At 40.9% G+C, this 19,748-nt stretch overlaps 1 protein-coding gene across 1 annotated transcript; it reads left to right on the top strand.

The window, feature by feature from the left end:
* Positions 1-2,312: 2,312 nt before the first annotated feature.
* LOC146366215 (RAS guanyl-releasing protein 1-like) lies at positions 2,313-18,435 on the top strand. The gene is made up of 17 exons (XM_084914812.1): positions 2,313-2,656; positions 3,265-3,440; positions 8,089-8,196; positions 9,640-9,700; positions 9,788-9,919; positions 10,630-10,783; positions 10,986-11,159; positions 11,965-12,081; positions 12,188-12,463; positions 12,860-12,940; positions 13,595-13,699; positions 13,850-13,959; positions 14,405-14,549; positions 14,660-14,696; positions 15,085-15,216; positions 16,840-17,144; positions 17,228-18,435. The coding sequence occupies exons 1-17, from the start codon at positions 2,523-2,525 to the stop codon at positions 17,360-17,362; spliced, it is 2,382 nt and encodes a 793-aa protein (XP_084770938.1). The 5' UTR covers positions 2,313-2,522; the 3' UTR covers positions 17,363-18,435.
* The last annotated feature ends 1,313 nt before the right edge of the window (positions 18,436-19,748 follow it).

The following is a 19,748-nucleotide window of genomic DNA, read 5'->3' as shown; positions in this document are numbered from 1 at the left end:
CAGAAAGTACTGTCTTCTCCTGGATGGTGATTGATGTATTTGTACAAAAGATGCTGAGGCTAATTTCCAGTACCTGCAAAAGGACATCATCCTCTCAGCTGGACAGCAGATGACTCAATGTATCCACCAGGGGGTGTCCACAGCTCAACTATTGAGTTAACGGCTGCAGGTCCAAGGTATTTGACTCTTTCTTCCTTGAATGTGACACTCTGTGACATCATTTACACCAGTGACCACTGACTACCAGAATAGCAACATAGCCTACTTGATGTACTGTGTGACTGTTGGTGTCTTATTTTCTTTAATCATCAAATGTCATTTTCATGTTTCTAAGTTTGCACATTCACTTGGAGTGCATGGCAATCAACAGATATACCTAAATTTATCACATGTCTGAAACTCTGCAGCTTATCAAAGAAAAGTACCTGGCATGTGTTTAAAAGGCTACCATTTTCTTTCACATCGGGATCCTTTTTCTGTTTGTTTAAGGTTGGGTGGAGACTCAGAGAGCAGCAGTATTTTCAAGTAATAGAAAATTAGTGTGTGTGTGTGTATGTGTGTGTGTTTTATCTCAAGCAGCACATTTCTACAAGTAGCACTGGGATAAGATAGACAGAGAGAGAGTGAGAAGTTTGCTTCAGAAGTGCACTTAGATGCATGGGGGCAAGTTGTAAAGGTATCACCAAGCAGTCCGATAACAGCAGAGACACAAAAAAGGGTGCAGATACACTATCTTATCACAAGCAGCCAGCTGGTCTTTACACATATTCTCATGACTTCACTCTGCCCCATGAGCTCAAACTAACACATGAACCCAAGCTGCTGGTCATCTGTAGATGGCATGCATGTAGTCATCTATTCAAAGGGAGGATATTCCGGTGTGCAGGAAGCAGAAAACCTTTTGACCTGAGTAATCCTGGGTGTGTGAGTAAGAACAATGGACCAGTGTGTTAATTTTCACATTTAAAATAGCCCAACTAACACACACACACACACACACACACACACACACACACACACACACACACACACAGAAAAGTACAAATCAATTTTTTTTAAAGATTATAGATAATTAGATTAAACCTGCACAGTTAAAATGAATACAGACAAATACATAATAACTGGATTTCAAAACCTTTTATACTCATACCTGTCGTCTGAGGCCAATGGGGGAGGCTCATGTGTTTAAATCCGTTGATGTGGAGTTAATAGCGCTTTGATGCCAGTCGAATTCACTCAGTCAAGGGGCATGATTCACATTGCAAGTGACGTTGATAAACACGAAAAATTATCTTGTCACGAAACAAGCATTACAGAAGGAAACAATAATCATCCACTAAGATGTTTTTTAACTCCCCCTTTCAGGTTCAGGCGTGCACCTTCCCCTCACAGCCATGCTGACTAAAGGGAACTACGTACAGGGAGTGGAGATAGTAGGTTTCATGACAGAGATGCCTCAGCTTTTCTTACATCACAGTCTTCACAGATGTGTATGCATCCTTCTTTTATGGTGTTCTTTAGTGTAGCGTTAAAGCCAGACAGAAAATTCAAATGCAAAGCTCCAGAGCTGATTTAGTATGATTTGGATGATCATTTGTTTATCTGTTTATGACAGGGGGGTAGAACTAGAGGATCAAACTTCTCCATGCTTTCATCTTACCTTTAACTTGCCAGCTGGCCTGAGTGTAATTTAGAAACCAACTCAGGTATGTCCCATTTCTCACTTGAGGGAAAATATCTCAGAAATGGGCTTCAGTTTAAAATTAATGAGACTATTTTCAATTTAAAACGTTCAGATCTCATATAATCGTGGTAAAATGTGAGCAGCCATAATCCCCCTATACGTTTGGATGAAGGTGATAAGACTTCTTAAAGCTCCTGAAAGATTTCAGGAAACATCTTCTTTGGACCACCTACAGCACAATAACGCAATCCCTGATTTAAGCTGTAGTGGTAATGGAACCTGCAACCTCTGTTATCTGTTAAAGGAAGATCCACCCTTTCCTGTTCTGCAGAATGAACAAACATCATCTTTTAGTAAACCAAAGGAAGAATCACATTAGGCAGTGATTATCCAGAATGTACTCATATTAAAGGGGTTTTTTAACCTCTGGTTATGTGAATATAATGTGAATTGTTATGGAATAGCAGGAAAATGTGAAAATTAAAAAAAATAAAAATAATATGTGATCAAGTTCTAAATCATTGTTAGAGTGCCAAAGGAGCGAGATAATAGGAACGTGCTTTTCATTTTCTTGGATAGAATGACTTCAACGAGCCCCCCCTGCGCCGCTTCCGCGATTAAAATCTTCAAGTATAAATCTAGAGCACGACTTTTGACGCAAGTATAATGACTAGTGAAGCGCGGAGTCCACTCCGTGTGAGTGACAAGCCCGACAGCAGCAGCACGGCCGCCCACTCACAGACAGGCTGGGTGAATCTTAATTGTGTAACGTTCATTGACGAGTCAGCACAATGCTTGTGAGACCGCGGAGGCGCACCGAGCCCAGCAGAGCGATGTAATGCTCCCATCGAGGAGGACACAGATGGACAGCCTAGTTCAACCGCTCGTCGCCCAGTACCTCGCAATGGGATGTCAGTCAAAAGAAAACCAAAACGAAAGTATAACATCAGAGGAAAAGGGCAGAGACGAAGCGTAAGTCGGCTCATCTTTTTGTGCTTTTACTGAGGAGTTTCTGGTTGGTTTTCTTTGGTGAAAACGTGGGCACCTGATCGAAGGGATAGGAAGGTTATTCCTACTATCAGCTATTTGTTAATAGTAAATGTGTAATTTTGGCCAAATTGGTGTCAAAAACTGATGCTTTCCACTTGTTATTGCGCACAAGCGTGTTCAAGTTCACCCGCTTCTCTGCGGCCTGACCTGCTACGCTTTAAGCGCTTACATGCGTAAAACTGTTCCATTTGTAAGCTCTTTACTCTGGTCACTCGAGAGTTTTATGTGGATGTCCGCAATCAGCCGGTATTTCCCCAAGTTAAAGGAAGGAAATGAGAACAATGAATAGCAAAACACACCACGGGGGTTTCTTAAGTGTAAATAACACCTTCGAGTTGTGTGACTGTGGGACAAATCCTTTCATGCGTGTGGGCTAATAACCCGTGCTCTCGTAAAATCATGGTTTAAGGAGTGTGCATGTACAGTCATACATGTTAATAGCAAAAGGAGAAAGGCACGCTTTCACTGCAGTTAACCCTCCTGTACCTCCTCCGCCCCTCACTGTTCTTCTTGTGTTGGTGTTTCTCAAGGAGAGTGACTCAAGGATGCACCTCCAGGTCTAGAGTTTCTCCTCCAGGTCGGCCTCACAGGTTCCACAAACCTAGCCCGGCCCATACCCCGCCGAGTAAATCAGTAATGCCTCTGGGACACCTCACCAAGGGCGCAACCTGGGAGGAGCTCATCCAAGCCTGCCTGCAGTCTTTTGGTAAGTTAGCGCTGACCTTCTTGGCTGGTTTGTTTTACAAGGTGAAGTCCTGCAGTGAACAAAAGACTCCAGAGGGTGTTTGTGCTCTATGGTTGTGTAACAGGTTATGTAGTCCTTCGGATATCAGAAGATATTAAACCTTCACGTTAAGCGAGATCACAGAATGTTGTAGCCTAAGGAGTCTGTTTTTCTCACCACTTTCTCTCACCAGCAACAGGTTTAGGCAGGCCTCTAAAGAAAGAAGGGAGTGCCTCATGTTGGAAAGTAAAAAAGTGATTTCTTACCAAGGCTGACTTTATTTTTGTTTAGTGTAAGATTTCATGGTTTGAAGATAAAGTCTCTTGTCGGTCTGATTTTGTGCCTTAATGTTGAGGGACACGGTGTTTGAGGCTTGCTAATTTTTTAGAAATGCTTTTTGCTGCACTCTATTAATTGTGCATTAATATTTCACTGGCTGCATGATATATAGAGGGCGTACTTAAATGAAAGAACAGCACAGCAGTGATTGTGTAGGCTATAGTTGGATCAATCAAGCAGATATCATTGGCTTCATTGAGTTGTCTGGAGTGCTCTTTGAGTTATGGTGATTGCATCTCTGAAGAGACAAGCTTTCAAACTGCCGTTGCCTGGTTACACAAATGCAGCAAGAGCAGTGGGGAAGTGTTACAATGGACTGCACATAAAATGACATCTCATAACTACATTCATCTGCAGAGATGCAGGTATTAATCACAGTCGGCTTCCCGTTGGCAGGATACAGAATCAATGTGAGGGGTTTTAGCCCTATAGACCCCGTACACTTGAAAGTTACACCCTCGGTGTGTGACAGTGTCTCTCTGTCAGGATAATGTGTTATGACTGGGGTTTTCCTTGCACAGCCTCTCCTGATAAAATGCATCACAGTTCTGGTCCTCTTGACTCACATCACAGGGGACCCCTAAGGTCCTCGAGTCCTGCCACCTTTTCAAATGTGAGAGTGCACGTAAGAGCTATTTGAAGGATTACCGGATGGCAGCTTCAAGCCTGGCTGGGCTGAAAGGTCAGATCCCTGAACGGTAGTCCTCAGATGCTGACCAACCTTTGAAATGCAGAGCACTGCGAGGTGTGGATCAATAGCTGTTGACATCATCTTTCTCCTTGGACCACACCGGGCTGTGGCGACCGCTCAGAACACACCCATATTTTTTTTTCTTTTTTTGTTCTTGCTTTCTTTTTTGTTTATTACAGTACTGCTTGCATTTAATTTGCCTCTTTTTTGCAAATTTGGCAAAATATTTATAAGCCAATAGAATAAGATGCGCTATATAAGTCAAGAAACAGTGGTGGTTTTTTTTGGCCTGATGGAAAGTCTCAATCTTCACAGCTGTGAAGAAAACAACACTTTGTTTATCGCATAAGAATATTTTTATTTTTGTATTTATTTACCCATCTACTCCCACATAAACGCGGGTGCAGATGTTTCAGTATTTATTTAATTTTAATGTTTTTGTTGCAATGTATCTACTGCTTGGACACTTCATTAACTAACATCAAATCCCAATTTGTAGCTATGTAACATTAATGGTTATTTAGCCATGACATTTAGCTTTTTTTTAATTCATTGCAATTGGCTTTCTGTTAAAATGTATTAATTTTACTTGCTCATGACTTTACATAACTACATATTGCATACAAATCACAACATCTATTTCACATCTTTTGCTGTTAGATAACGGTTTAAGTTACTCTTTCATTTTTAAGCTGTTTATATTCAGAGAGCTTTAGCCTTTAGTTTATTTAACCACTTAAATCCACTTTTAATTAATCATTTTCTATTTGTTTATATGCAGTTTTTTTTTTACTTTACTTTCTCCATCTAAGTAGTTTTTTTTTGTTTATTTGTTTGCTTTTTTCCTGCTTGGGAATCACTGTTGTAAAGTACGAATGGAAACAGTGTTGTAGACACAGTTTCACAGAGTCCTAAATATTATGGAAGATTTTGCCCAGAGTACATAGAGATGGCAATCTGACTCGGTTTCTTCTAAAACAAAAGGACCGTCCAATCTGATAGCCTCTGTCAAAACAAGGAAACATGAAGTGCATGTTTGGATCGGCCGATGAATGTCGAAGATAACCTTAAAAGTAGGCCACCGGCCGCATGCCCACTGCAGTGTTTATCATCATTCGCCGGGCAGCAGCTTTCCTAATGTTCCAGTCACTAACAGCCAGTCCGGAGGGGATTTCCTCCCACAATTAACCCTGCACAGGGAGGGTTAGTGGTTGGAAAGTTGTGAAAAAAGTTTGGCGTAATTGTTTGCCTTATGGAGACTCACAGCCTCCTGCTGTGCTTTATTTTACAGTAGGTCTGACTCTGAGTGTTAGTAAGTTAAGAGAGTATTAACTGATAATTTGATTAAAGCAATCTTATTATATCTGTGTTTACCAGAAATGCCAAGAAGGAGTGGGAATTGTTCTGCATGCATATGTCTTAACTTAAACTGCACCAAATTTTTGCAACCCGTATCACATGTGTCATTTTATAAGCAGCCCTGTGTTTTTCTTGTCTCTTTTACTCTCTTAATGACTTGGAGGGTAAGGTCACTGACATTCGCTGGGTTTAGATGGCAGAGCCTGCGTGTTACAAACACAAACACACCAGATGCAGGATATGAGGGATGGATTAGTCAGCTGCGGCAGCAGTGGCAAGTTGCTTACAGATAACAAAGATTAGAAAACATGTTGCCATGGCGTCCAAGGTATTTCCAAGGTGATATTGTTTAAAAGTGGGTCCTCAGACGCCTGATGTCCTTGATAGTGTAAAGACACAGGCAAAGCTTAAAGGGAAACAGCACGCAGCTTGAGACTTCGCAAATTTTGTTCTTAAGGTTTTCAGGGACCACAGGGGAAGAAAGACACAAATTGTCTAGAGCTGCTATTAAATTCACTTCCTTTTTATGTCAACCGCAAATTTACGGAACGATACAGTCGTTTTTGAATTTGTGCTGAAGATGAGTGGTTTGTTTGAGTGTGTGGGAAAATCACTTTTTGTGCTCATCTCGTCCGATTTTAAGAGGTCATTGATAAGAAATTTGTCTTTCTTTTCGCGGTTTCGAGATGTCAGTCATAGCGTGGAGTCAGACGAGCAAGATAAGGAAAGGTGGTCTGCATACAAAGAGAGGAAGTCAGATACATGCAAGGAAAAAGGAAGGAAAAAAAAAAAAAAAAGGTAGTGAGACAGGCGAGCAGCAGAAGTAAACACAATCAGAGGAAAAGGTAAGCGTTCAACGGAAAGGTAATGGCACGAGAATGTGGGCATAAGTTTAAGCTAACTGTCTCTTGTAAAGTGATGAAAATGTCTATGCTGGATTTATGTAGTACAAAATAAATGAAGAATGAGGAGGGTATTTCTTTAACATCCATTGATCCATAGACCCTCATCCCACCAACATATCTAGCATGCAAGACTATTGGCTGGGGATAGGGTGGCCAAGCGTCTCATATTATTCTGGACTTTACAGCATCTTTATCTCTTGTTCAGCATGCTGACATAATGTCCCACATTTTGATTGGCTCCACTTTGCAAAGTGAACACATATTATAGGAAATGAGGGGCTTATAAAGATGTGTGATGTATGTGTGCATCGCTGCTGAAACTCAAAGATACCACACAGAAAAGTAGCTGAAATAACAATTTGCAGTTTTAGCAGATGCTGCAAGAGAAAAAGCGAAAGACGCAAGAGCACAAAGACTGTTACGTGAGTCTATAAACACAAAGTTTCACTTGAGTAAAGTTGTGAAAACACTGAAATGCAATATTTGGTCCTCACATTATATGAATGCAAAATCTATATAGCTTGCAAAATTTGTGTGTTTATTCTGTTAGTTCACAATATCAAAATTTCAAACTCCCCCCCCCCCCTCAGCTTGGCCTGCATTTTCCCACATAAATCTACATTTTGATCCAGATTTATTTGCTGTAAGCAAGAAACATCATGGCAACATGTTATTCTGTTTGCCTTCAAAACATCATCAGCTATGCGATTAACTTTCTGTGAGAAAACTGTGTGATGGATCTGAAAACCACATTTGAGTTGAACATGATGCGAAACCAAAAGGCGGTTTATCTTGTATATGTGTGTGTATATATGTGTGTATATATATGTATATATATATATATATATGTGTATATATATATATATATATATATATATATATATATATGTATATGTATATGTATGTATATGTATATGTATATGTGTATATATATATATATATATATATATATATGTATGTATGTATGTGTATATATGTGTGTGTGTGTACGGTGGCCCTGAGAGGCCAAACGGACTACATATGTGCCATCTTTGAGTCATTTGATATTCATTTGATATTCAAAACCCACCAGCCCCCCAAAAAAGCAACAAAAACCATGCCACAAACCCCCATCTGATCTCTGATAATCAAACAACAACAACAAAAAAAGCAGCTCTAATAGTGCATTTTAATGTGATGTGCTCTGGTTGATTATATTTGATGAAAGGCAGGCAGAAGAATTCTCACCATCAGAGCAGGTTTTATCTGAGAGTGTGGCGTGTGTTTTTGTAAACCTCCTCCTCTTTACAGCGGCGACGCCTAACTCGAGCACGTGTGCGTTCGTTTTCTTTTGCAGACGCAAACGGATGTGTAAACGGGAACGGCCACTTGCTGAACATCACCCTGACCATGCACCGTCACCTCATCTCCTCCGGTGATCTGCTGGACAAACTCGTCTCTTTATATCCTTTGCGGAGTGCATCATAAAAGCTTGGGGGGGGTGGCTGCTGTCACAAGGCAGGGACGTGATTCAAACAAATCAGCGGCCAATTCTGGGCAGAAAATGTAGACCAAGATCAGACCACTTGTTCTGCCGTGTGCTGCTTTCATTTGGTTGTCAACAGCAACACGCAGTCAAGTTCATACTTGGCTCACAATGCAGCCTGTAGCTGTCAGTGTGTAAAATGTGATAGGAAAGTGGCAGTTCATGTTTGCTCCTCCTGTCAGACATTTTAGATTTTGTACATCAGTTGCTTTCAGTGTGCAACTTTCCTCTATTCTGAGCTGGTGTATTCAATAGCAGGGAGTCTATTACCTTTCTGCATTTTGGTCTCTTTCAGAATGTTTGGTTCAGTGCTTTTTTATTTTCTCTGCTTCACACCGAAAAAAAAACATGTTTTTTTTAATGCCTTGTGACTTGTGGGGAGGATCTTTAATCTCAGCTTTCATTCAGGAAACAGCAGTGGCATCACAAAGCCCCTCAGAGGAGCTTATCAGCCCCACGGTGAGAAAGCCTTGTGGTTTCAGGTGTTAATTACCTCTGCCTCTTTCACATACAAGTTCTCTTCAGCTATATATAAACACAGACCCTCCACTGCCTAAAGAGCCCCCCGCTCGCGCAGACCCACGTCAATGCACGCACGGCCGAATGGCCCTCTCTGCTATTTTTAACCCTCTCGTTCTGTGCCCGAGACCCAAAAGGATGCATCAAATAAATACAGTGTGTGGGTTAGGATCAGGGAAGAGGCACAGGGGGCCATTAACAGTCTTCATCACAGTCTGGCCTTGGAATTGCGTGGGCACTTCTTCTGCTCCTATGACGCAATTAGCCTTTTTATGTGCTTCACCGCAATCTCGTTCCTGCCAGTGCAGAGCTATACTGTCGGTTGGATATAAATTCACAGGGCGGTGTTTTTCTGAGCAACATGTGCTAAAAGGAAGGCAGAGTGACCTCCGGAATGAATAATAGCCTTTCGAGCTGACAGCACTGTTTAAACTGCCGCACGTTTAAAGATCCGTCGCAAAACAGTTTTTCTACAATATACGAGGCACCGATTCTGCGGTTTCTTTGTACATTTTGTTGTTCTCTTACCTCTGTAAGCCAGAATGATTCATTCCGTGATGCTCATCGGGAGTTTTGCTTCATGCAGTCGCCTCCTCCCACATTAACAAATGTCACCTGTGTTTGCCTTTTCAGTTTAGCTGCTGTAGGTTTTTTTTATTAATGAGTTTGTTTGCTGGAAAGAAGTTGCACAGTCACATCAACCATATGTTCATTATTTACTCCAGAAAAAAATTGTCTAGAATCACTTTCTGGCAAGACAAGCAGCAGTGAATCCAAGCTTTAACTTTCGTATTCATCAGGTTTATGCTCATGTCACTTGCTCCTTAACTGAAGTCCTCACATTTAAAACGGCAGTAGACAGCGAGCAGCCAGCAGAGTGCCAGAGGATATGCTACCTCATCAGGTCAGTCCCACAAATACACCAACTCAGAGTTCAATTTGGCTTGTTTTTACATCTCATTCACACTGGTATCATTCTTTACTCTTACAGGCACTGGATCCAGGAATTCTGGATGATGTTCCGGTTGCACCACAGCTTGTCAGACAGCCTGGATGAGTTTCGGGATCTGATCCGAGAGCACGGACAGGAGCGACTTTGCTCTCTCCTAGAGACCAAATGGATGTAAGTGTTAATCTCCGGCCAGCTGGCCAACTGAGACATTAGGTCTACAGAACTCTCGGTTGCTTGTTGCAGTCATAAAAGTACTGAAATCAGTCACGATCAAGAATAGAGACTCTCACTATGAAGAACACAGACCCGTAGTAAGCATGCTAAATCTTCCATTTTTTATTGTTGTTGTTGTTGTTGTTGTTGTTGTTTATCATTTAGGTTGCTGTGATGAAACTGGACTGCACAGTTTTAAGTTAAATACTCAGATTGATGCTGCAGCTAACTATAATTATATTTAGAGAATAATCTGCCAATTAATAATTAGTGATGCAAAGAGTTGTTTTACATATATAATGTGAGAAATATCAATTTCACGCATATCACATGCTTTATTGTGTCTGATCAACAGCCCAATACTAAAGCAGCAACATTATTAAAAGTGCAGATACTTACATTTGTTAAGCTAAAATCATTGAACTGTAGAATTAAAAGATTAAAACTGGAACAAACTGATTCAATCATATCCAAACTGCACGTTTTATAGCTGCACCATTTTTCTCTCCAGGAAGTGACCGCAAATAAATGTAATGAAACGCTCTGTGGGAGACTTCCATGAATCAACAAACAAACAAAAAAATTTGCAGCTTTTCAGTTTATGAAGTTTTGCTGCTACATAACCTTTCTTCTGATGCAGTCACGTTTTGTTTCGTTGTGTACTCCAGAACGGAACGAGACTGGTCGTGGAAAGCCAGCCAGAAGATTAAAGCTAACAGCAGTAAAAAGAGGAAGGTGTCGCTCCTTTTTGACCACCTGGAGCCCATTGAGTTGGCCGAGCATCTCACCTACCTTGAATTTAAATCCTTCTGCAGAATATCAGTGAGTATAAACACACGCCAACTTAAAAGAACATTCAAGCGCACCTGTTTGTAGCTTATCATTAACACTTTGCTGTTTTGTTTTTGTTCTCTGTTTTTTAAAATTACATTTACGAAGAACCATTAGGTGTTTCCTCCTGACAGGAAATGCTTTGCAGTTTCCGTGCAGCGGTTTATGCTCCTGTCTCTGCTCTCTTTGCCAGTTTGTAGACTATCAGAATTACATCCGCAGCTGCTGCATGAAGGACATCCCCGTGATGGAGCGTTCCATTGCGCTGTGTAACGGTGTCTCCCAGTGGGTTCAGCTGATGGTGCTAAGCCGGCCAACCGCTCAGCTGAGAGCTGAGGTTTTCACTAAGTTTATCCACGTTGCACAGGTAGTGGTTAAATCAACCCCCACTTCCACTACACATATACTTTCTGTGCTTACATTTCCTCTTCGCTTAAATCTATGTGCGGTTGTTCCAGCACCTTATCTAACTAGTGTTAATACGACTTTTGTCTCACTCTGAAAGCCCCTCACATGTTAGTAATTGTGTAATGCATATTCAGAGAGCTTGTAGTGATTCTCAGGAGCTGTGCTGCAGGCTTTTAGGGTATCCAAATATCTTACCGATAGAAAAATATTATCTGAATGCAAGCTAATGAAGTCACCAAGTGGAACACTCTTAAACAATGAGGACTTTGTAGGAGAAGAAAAGCAGGAAATGACTCGTGAGTGTAGTCTCTGATCAGAGCTGGCTTGTTAAAACCACTCCAACGTGAAGCTGTGTGCAGCCTGCTGAGAAGTGATACACTGGCTTTGGGGAGCCGTTAGGCAGGCTTGTACTCTGGAGGACCTCTTGCAACACTAATGCACCAGTCTGCTGCTGCTCACTGCTGTCAACCTCAAAACCCACGGGTGTGGAAACGAATTTCACACCATAATGCTCCAGTGACAGCAAGAACTGGAGAATTTATAAAAAAAAAGGTATAAAAAATAAGAGAGGGAAAAGCATTTCCAAAAAAAGAGCGAACCATCAGAGTGCAGTAAGAAAAGCCAGCGATATAAGTGGCTTATGTAATGCCACTGTTGCGGATTATATAACCAAGGCTACCTGAAACAAGTTTAATTGCGCGTTTATAAGTGTGTGTGTGTGTGCGTGAATGGACTGACGTGTGTTTCTTGTGCGTGTCTGCCAGAGTCTGCACCTTATGCACAATTACAACACACTAATGGCGGTGGTGGGAGGCCTATGTCACAGCTCAATCTCCAGACTGAAAGACACCACGTCGCACGTACCGAGTGAAGTCACTAAGGTAAAGGGTAACTGGCAACGCGATGTCCAGTTCATTTAGAGTCAAGGATCAAAATACTGGAGAAAAATAACTGTAGCATAATGATGAAAACGATTTCATTCCCCAGGTACTAAACGAGATGACAGACCTGCTGTCCTCTTGCAGAAACTATGACAACTACAGACAAGCTTACAACAAGTGTACAGGTTTTAAAATCCCCATCCTGGGTGTCCACCTCAAAGACCTGATCTCAGTCAATGAGGCCATGTCAGATTATGTCGAGGACAACAAGGTGAACGTCCAGAAGCTCCAGGCCCTGTACAACCACATCAACGAGCTGATCCAACTCCAGCAGATCCCACCCAGGCTGGATGCCAACAAGGACCTGGTTCACCTGTTGACGGTAGCGAACTGCTCGCGGCAACTTTGGGTTCATTTGAAATTGTTATGCAGCTTCATGTGATTCAGCATGTATTGCTGAACACATACAAAGATGCAAATGAGTGCAGCATGTGGATTGTCTTTTTCTCGTGTGGGTGTGATTAGAGTCTATGATCTATGAGTGTGTGGGTGACAAGCTGAATGTGAATGAGAGTGAGTTCAGATTGCTGTATTGTTGTATTATCTGAGTGCAGTGTGCTAATCCTACTTGAATGACAGCATGCCCGAGAGAGATAATAATTACCCCGCAACCTGAATTCACCTTCACCAAAACATGTTTCAAGGAGAAATCTAGAGACCTTTTTCTCATTCTGTTTACCTTCCATGCAGCAATAAGTGGCTTTTTAATGTCTTGCAGCTATCCTTGGATCTTTACTACACTGAGGATGAGATTTATGAACTGTCATATGCACGGGAACCCAAGAACTGCAAAGCACCTGTGAGTGATAGCAACAGACACGATTTAAGTAAACATTTGTTTACCAGCTGGAAAAATTCAGCATATCAACAAACTAATAGATTGTCTTGGGAAGCAGGATTATTCACTCTTTCTTTAGAGAGAGCAGCTGTTTATCTTGGCCTAATGCAAAGAGACAGAAACAGCAAGCCTTTCACCTCTTTGGGACCTGAGATTGGTTAAGCAAAAGTGTAATGATGCTTAACGGAAGCAAAGGCTTATTTGCTTTCTCTCAGAGATGAGAATATAGATTTCACTGTCTCTTGTGTGTGCTAAAAATGAAGCAATTACTTAGTCTGAACACTGAAAATAAGAAAGTGCCTAGCCTGACATCTAGCCTGACATCCGTGCAACATTGTTGAAAGTGAATTTTTATGCTTTTGTTAAACTGACTAACTTAAGCGCAGTAATTAGCCTGTAATGTCTTGGTTGTTTTACCCATGCACTCAGAAAAAGAGTCTTTGCCCTCATAATCGTACCTACGTAACAAATTTAAATGGAATTAAATTGCTTAAAGTTGTCGTCATTTGGGCCTTATTTTATGGACTGTATGATAACTGAAACTCCTTTGGTCAGATGTTATTTTGCATATCTCCTGAGACTAGTTTTTAATGACTGTTTCCTTTTTTTAATCAGCCAGCCACACCTTCTAGACCTCCCGTGTTTGTGGACTGGGCATCAGGAGTGGCTCCTAAACCCGATCCTCGAACCATCAGCAAACACGTGCAAAGAATGGTCGATGTAAGCGCTTCCCTTTTTCAAGCCTCCACAGTTTTCAAGCCTCCTTATTTCAACTATTCTCTTGCATGATGCCATCCTGACAGCCTGCCTTCCCCGCTATTGTTCGCTAACAACTGAGCAACAATGCTTTTTATTTGTTGTCATTCGCAGTCCGTGTTCAAGAACTACGACCACGACGAGAACGGCTTCATTAATCAGGAGGACTTTGAGAAAATCGCTGCTAGCTTTCCGTTTTCTTTCTGTGTCATGGACAAAGAGAAGTGAGTCTCTTGACAGGTCATGTATTCGCTCAGAGGTTATTTATGACTTCAGGGGAGAGGACGCAAAAGTGGCATTTATAGATGTGTAGTGGCGAGCTTAGCAACCGGAAACATAAAATAGCTGCGGAATTAACCATAAAGCTGCCGCTAAATGTGTACATGAAAACCAGCACAACTGATAGGCAACCGGTGCTGTAAAAACGTTGTCACTAAGTGGTATATGTTTTTTTACAACCACTGGGCAGATGAGTGGGTGTAGCTATCTATAAATATGGAGAGACATTAATGAAAAATTAAAAAAAAAACCTACAAAAATAACATGTAAATTATTACTATTAATAGATTTTTAGTATATCAGGTTCTTTTGCAGTCATCCTGTATCATTCACAGCTCTGTTTCCTCTTTTAAACATCAGCTTACAATATATGTGTTGTGGTTTTTTCAGGGAAGGCCAAGTCAGCAGAGAGGAGATCACAGCTTATTTTATGCGGGCCAGTGTCATCTGCTCCAAGCTGGGCCTTGGCTTTGTCCACAACTTCCAGGAGACCACTTACATGAAACCCACCTTTTGTGACAACTGCTCAGGATTTGTAAGGAAACACAAACCTCCTTGGTGCTGTTTTCTAAAAAAAATATCATTTGGGTTTTGCTCTTTTATGTTTACTCACATAAATGTTGTTCTCTCTCTTTTCTCTCACAGTTATGGGGTGTCATCAAGCAAGGCTACAGATGCAGAGGTGAATATGGTGCTCTCACTCGTGTAACTTTGATATCTCTGGCCAAATGTCAGTTAACTCAAATACTTGGAGAGGTACACTCTGTCTTGTGGGGAGCAGGTGAAATGGAGTGTGGTTTTTCGTTGCGTTGCATGTTGCTAGTTGAACCTTGCAGCACATGACAGAAAGAGACTGCACTGAGAACCACAATTTTCTTCCCCCTCCCCCGTCCTTCTAAAGATCTGAGAACTATTTGTTTGCTTGACAGTAAGCATGCAAAAACAAGAGTCTGAGAGTTGCATTTGCAGAACAGATAGTGTTCAAAGAGAAGTGAGAAGTCAGTTTATTGAAGCTAGATCAACTTCGGTTCCTGTTGTGACATGTCGTGCATTCTTTTGGGCCTGCACAGACTGCGGGATGAACTGCCACAAGCTGTGCAAGGACCAGGTGGCGTTTGAGTGCAAGAAGAACACCAAAGTGACCAACGCCACTGACAGTCCGACCCCGAGCTCCACGCCGGTCACCACAGGCACTTCAGAGGGTGGGTCGCATTCAGTACTGTTAATCACGCCATGCTTTTCTTGCACATGTTACCGCACAATCTCACCTCAAATATGTAGACAATAACAAATACCCGGCATGGAGTAATCACTAATTTTCTGTATCATGTGCCATCTTCTGGCGGAAAGTTTTTAAGCCACTTGTTCATTGGTGAGACAGTTTTTGTTTCCTGTAATCACTGCCTCCGACACTGCACAGAAAATAAAGTTGTTTTTTTCTCATCTGTGCCAAAAAGAGTTTGCAATAGCTGTAAGAAAAAACAATTCTTGAACGCAAGGTCAGGTCTGCTGTGAGGGTGATTTCCCTCCATCTATCGCTAGGAACAGTTTCACTTACAGTAAAACTCAAGCTGCCCACCTGCTTTAAAAATGCTTCTATATTCGGAGCAGAAAAACTTTCGTTTTTGCTTATTATAGGCTGACTAACTAAGAGACTCAGGCTCTTTCAAAATTAGTCTTTCTGACGTACTGTTTTGTCATATGGTGTGATAACTGATCTGAGCCATTTTCTTTAAGGATCACTGATTGCTCTTTAGGCATAAAAGTTACTTTAAAGAGGAGCTTTTTAGTTAATAACATGAAATAAAAGAAACTATGAGGGTAATCAAGGTTATATTTCAAAATATGTCCAAATCTACTACAATTATTTATAATATTACGAGGATGAAGATCCATTTTACTGTAGTTCAAATGGTAAATGGGCGATCTTCTACTCTACTTGCACGCTCAAAGCACTTTATAAAACATGCCTCATTCAACTATTCACACCCATTCATTCTACGCCTTTTCTAGTGCTTTATATCTAGCATTCACATGCATTCACATTCTAAAGAACGCATCGTAGAGCAACTTGGGGTTCAGGCTATGGCAAAAGATTTTAGTTAAAGGTTTGTCTTTACGCTAAAGAGCATAGAGTAAGTTTTTGACTTACTAATCAATAATTTGTTAGCTGATAACCAGGTTTGAAGAGTTTTAAAGTCAAAGTGCAGAACTGTTGAGGTTGTAAAACAGAGGTCTTTGATGTATAGAAAATAGTGTCATCTGCGTAAAGTTGCGTAGAGTAATTAGTTGAATAGAATACAAAAAGAAGTGGTGCTAGGATAGAAACTAGCAGCACCCCTTGCTGCTGAGTAATCAGATCCGATTTGCACCCACTTAAAAACTGCACGCTGCTTTCTGTTGCACAAATAGGACTTAAACCACATCAATGCCTGTTGGGAAAGAACAATAGCATGGAGATTGTCAGTGAGAAGATGCTGATGAACCAAGTCAAACGCATTGGTAAGCTTTGTAAGACGACCGTGATCAGCAAAAAGGAATCATTAGACAATTTTAGCCCTTTAATTTTAGTTGTATTATATTTCATACATGAGCTTTTGAGATCTCTACATCATCAACGTGATTTTTATTTTTGTTTTTTTGAAAAATGTCTTGTATACAATCAGACACAAGCAGTGCTACTGTGAGCAATAAATTGCACAAAAATGTTGGATGTAGCTCATGGTTCAGGCTTTACAGGGCTAAGAGAACAATAGCTGTTTCTGTCTGTTAATGTGCATTTTGAAATTAACAGAAATAATTACTAATCATGTCCCTCTGCCCAGGTTCAGAAGAATGTCCTTTCCCCTACCCTCCAGATGACAGGAGAGACTGGAGCCCGGACTCCCCAGTCACTTCCAGTTCGAGGCCTAGGAGAGTCCATAGCCATACCCAGACAGATGGACCTGAAGTATCGCCCACCTCAGCTTCTCTCTTAGTCCCAGCAACACCCACCCTCACCTCATGTCCCAGCCCAATACCCCAAAGAAAACAGCGATACTGTGCCAAATGGGAAAACAGAGCTTCTGTTGTGCAAAAGCCTAAAGAGCCAGAGGAGGAGAGCAAACCTACCTACGAAACTCTGGAACTGGTGAGTATCACACTATGAATTATACTCTACTTTTATGCACCATATCGCCCACTTGTTATTTTAATATAAGGTTTCTTTAACAGGAGAACCAGAAGCTCCGTAAAGCTAATGAGACACTACGTAAGAAACTAAAAGAGGCAGAGCGGGAGGTGGAGATACTAAAGACATTGCTGAAGAGGCATGCTCTCCACCCAGTGGAGGAGGACTCCTCCTCTTAGACTTATACATACACTGATGCTTCAGCAAGGGGACTGGTGCTGCCTCCGTGTGGCAGCAGGTATGAATCCTGATTTGATCATGAACAGTGAAAGTATTTTATCAGTATAATGAGATGAAGATAACATGATATAAAGGGGAATGCGCTGCACAAGTTGTTTTTATCAAGGAAGGAAAATCTGTGTGTCACCAATAATAAGGTTAAGGAATTTCTTTAAAGGTGGTGGATTTTATAAAGCTAAATACGGTGCAATTTAACTTGTTTTGTTTTTTTTAAAAAATGCACATTTATCCAAATTACTTTTTAGTGGGAAGATGGTTTAAAAAAGGCTTTTTTAAATTGCAAATCTGAAGTAAACAGGACAAGCCCCTTTAATGTTTTCAGCAGCTTAGAAAGGTGACAATCAGTAGCTTGAGCATTACTTAATTTATTTAGCTAGTGTGCAAACACAAGGCATCATTGAATGAAGGAATGCAGTATTTTTAGAGGGGGAAAAAGGCATTTGCAGAATGTGTTTGATCAATTCTTGATCAGTTAATGAGCTTAGCTATTTATGTTAAACATAAAATGGAAATCAGAGGCTGCAGTAAAATGTGTGAGCAGCGGAAAAGGTCATCAAAAAGTGCATGTCGTTACTAGCAATGACAGGAACCCACTGAGCTTAGAGCAGCAGAATGAAAGTTGTACAGATTGCTTTATATTGTTTTCACTGCTCATTTCAATGCACAACATGCTTCTGTCGATATTTATTGTGTGAAACACTACACACTTCATATGAACAGTGAGATATCGGAACATTTTGTACAGTATAGTGGTACTTTCATGGAGTTATTTATGCTTATGTTGGCTTCATATTGATACTTAAAAATGGCTGGTGCAGCCATGCTATTTTGATGTAGTGTGGCCCATTGTGTGAGTGTTGTACTGTGAGCTGAGATATGTGTTTGTGATGTACATGTAATGTATTGTAAATACAACGTATACACTGTGCCATTGTACTCATGTCGAGGTTAATCCTATTTCTCAGTATTGTTCTCTTATTGTTCTAATAAATAATTCATATTCTATAGTAAACATTTTCCTGTGTTACTCAGTGTGACCACCGGGAGTCACCAAAGCATCACCATAAGAAGGTTTTCAGATTAATTTTAGTGATTGCTGGTTTTCAGTTTTTAAACATAGAGGTATTCTGTGAATGCTCGAGTTAGCTGTTGTATGTCTATTTCTAAGAATGTGCCCTGCAAATTGAAACGAGTGGTAGTTAAATTCAATAGCATCATTTTTAATGCTAGGTTTAAAATATATCGTTTTTAACAACATCCACTACTAGTTAAAATAAATAGCACATCTCCAACACATTGTTTTGCAAGAATCCACAGACTTGTGCTGAAACATAAACCGTTAAAGACAGCATGTATCACCCCGTCTGCCAACTGTGCCAATCTGGCCTGTCCCTGGAGCTTTGCTGCAGGTAATGAGTCTGACTCCACAGTACATGTTGGCCTGTAGATAATGAGAGGGCAACTGTCTGCTGTTGCAGGAGGAAGGACTCAAACGAAGGACCTAATAATTCTCTTTTTTTTGTCACTGCTCACTGCAAACAGCAGGTGATTTATACACTACTATATTCCCGTTGCTGTGATTCAGCATGTCTATATTTCTATAGCTGTATTTCATCAGATAAGAAGGCCGCTATCTGAAAGTATAAAGCATTTCCACATATATCGCATCTGTATTGTTGCCTGGACCAGGATAGCCTCTTAGGCACAGCAGCAGTTCCCAAGCCTAGCCTTCTGGTGACAGCTAATTTACTTTTATTTGAATGTGACATCCAGCTGCTGGGGAGTAGCTCCTCGAGTCTACCAGGCTCCATGCACACTAATGCTGAATCATTTCCAATACCATGGCTGGCTGAGAGAAAGTGACAGAAAGAACACGTGTTGAACTTGAGAGAAAATGTCATCTCAAAGGCTGCTTTTTTTCAATCAAGGCTGTGATAAAAGCTCGAGAGGAGAAATGTCTTTACCCCGGTGTGCTAAAGTAGTCGTCAAAAAGATAAATATATCAGACACAAATCCATTTACAAACCCAACAGAGACTGTAAGCATAACACATTGTGGTGCATTTAAGTCTGAAAGAGACCGCAAGACACATGTAGGCTAAGTGATACAGAGTATGACTTCCTTCTCCGTACACTAAGATCAAAATATGACCAACCAATTAAAGCAGGCAGACTGAAATGATTTATCACCCAGACATCAGTTGCTGTGTACTTGGGGGAATTGGGCCATTGTGAGATATCCATAAGTTAACTTAATGTGCTAAGTCTAATGAACACACTCTCTAAAACTAATCAGACGAAGATGTGAGCAGACCATTTTATGTCC

The sequence above is a fragment of the Perissodus microlepis genome, chromosome 19 (assembly GCF_051167445.1).
Source record: "Perissodus microlepis isolate ML-2025 ecotype Zambia chromosome 19, ASM5116744v1, whole genome shotgun sequence".
NCBI classification, from domain to species: Eukaryota; Metazoa; Chordata; class Actinopteri; order Cichliformes; family Cichlidae; genus Perissodus; species Perissodus microlepis.
Note: the sequence above shows the minus strand (reverse complement) of the source record. Positions and strands in the feature narration are given on the sequence as shown.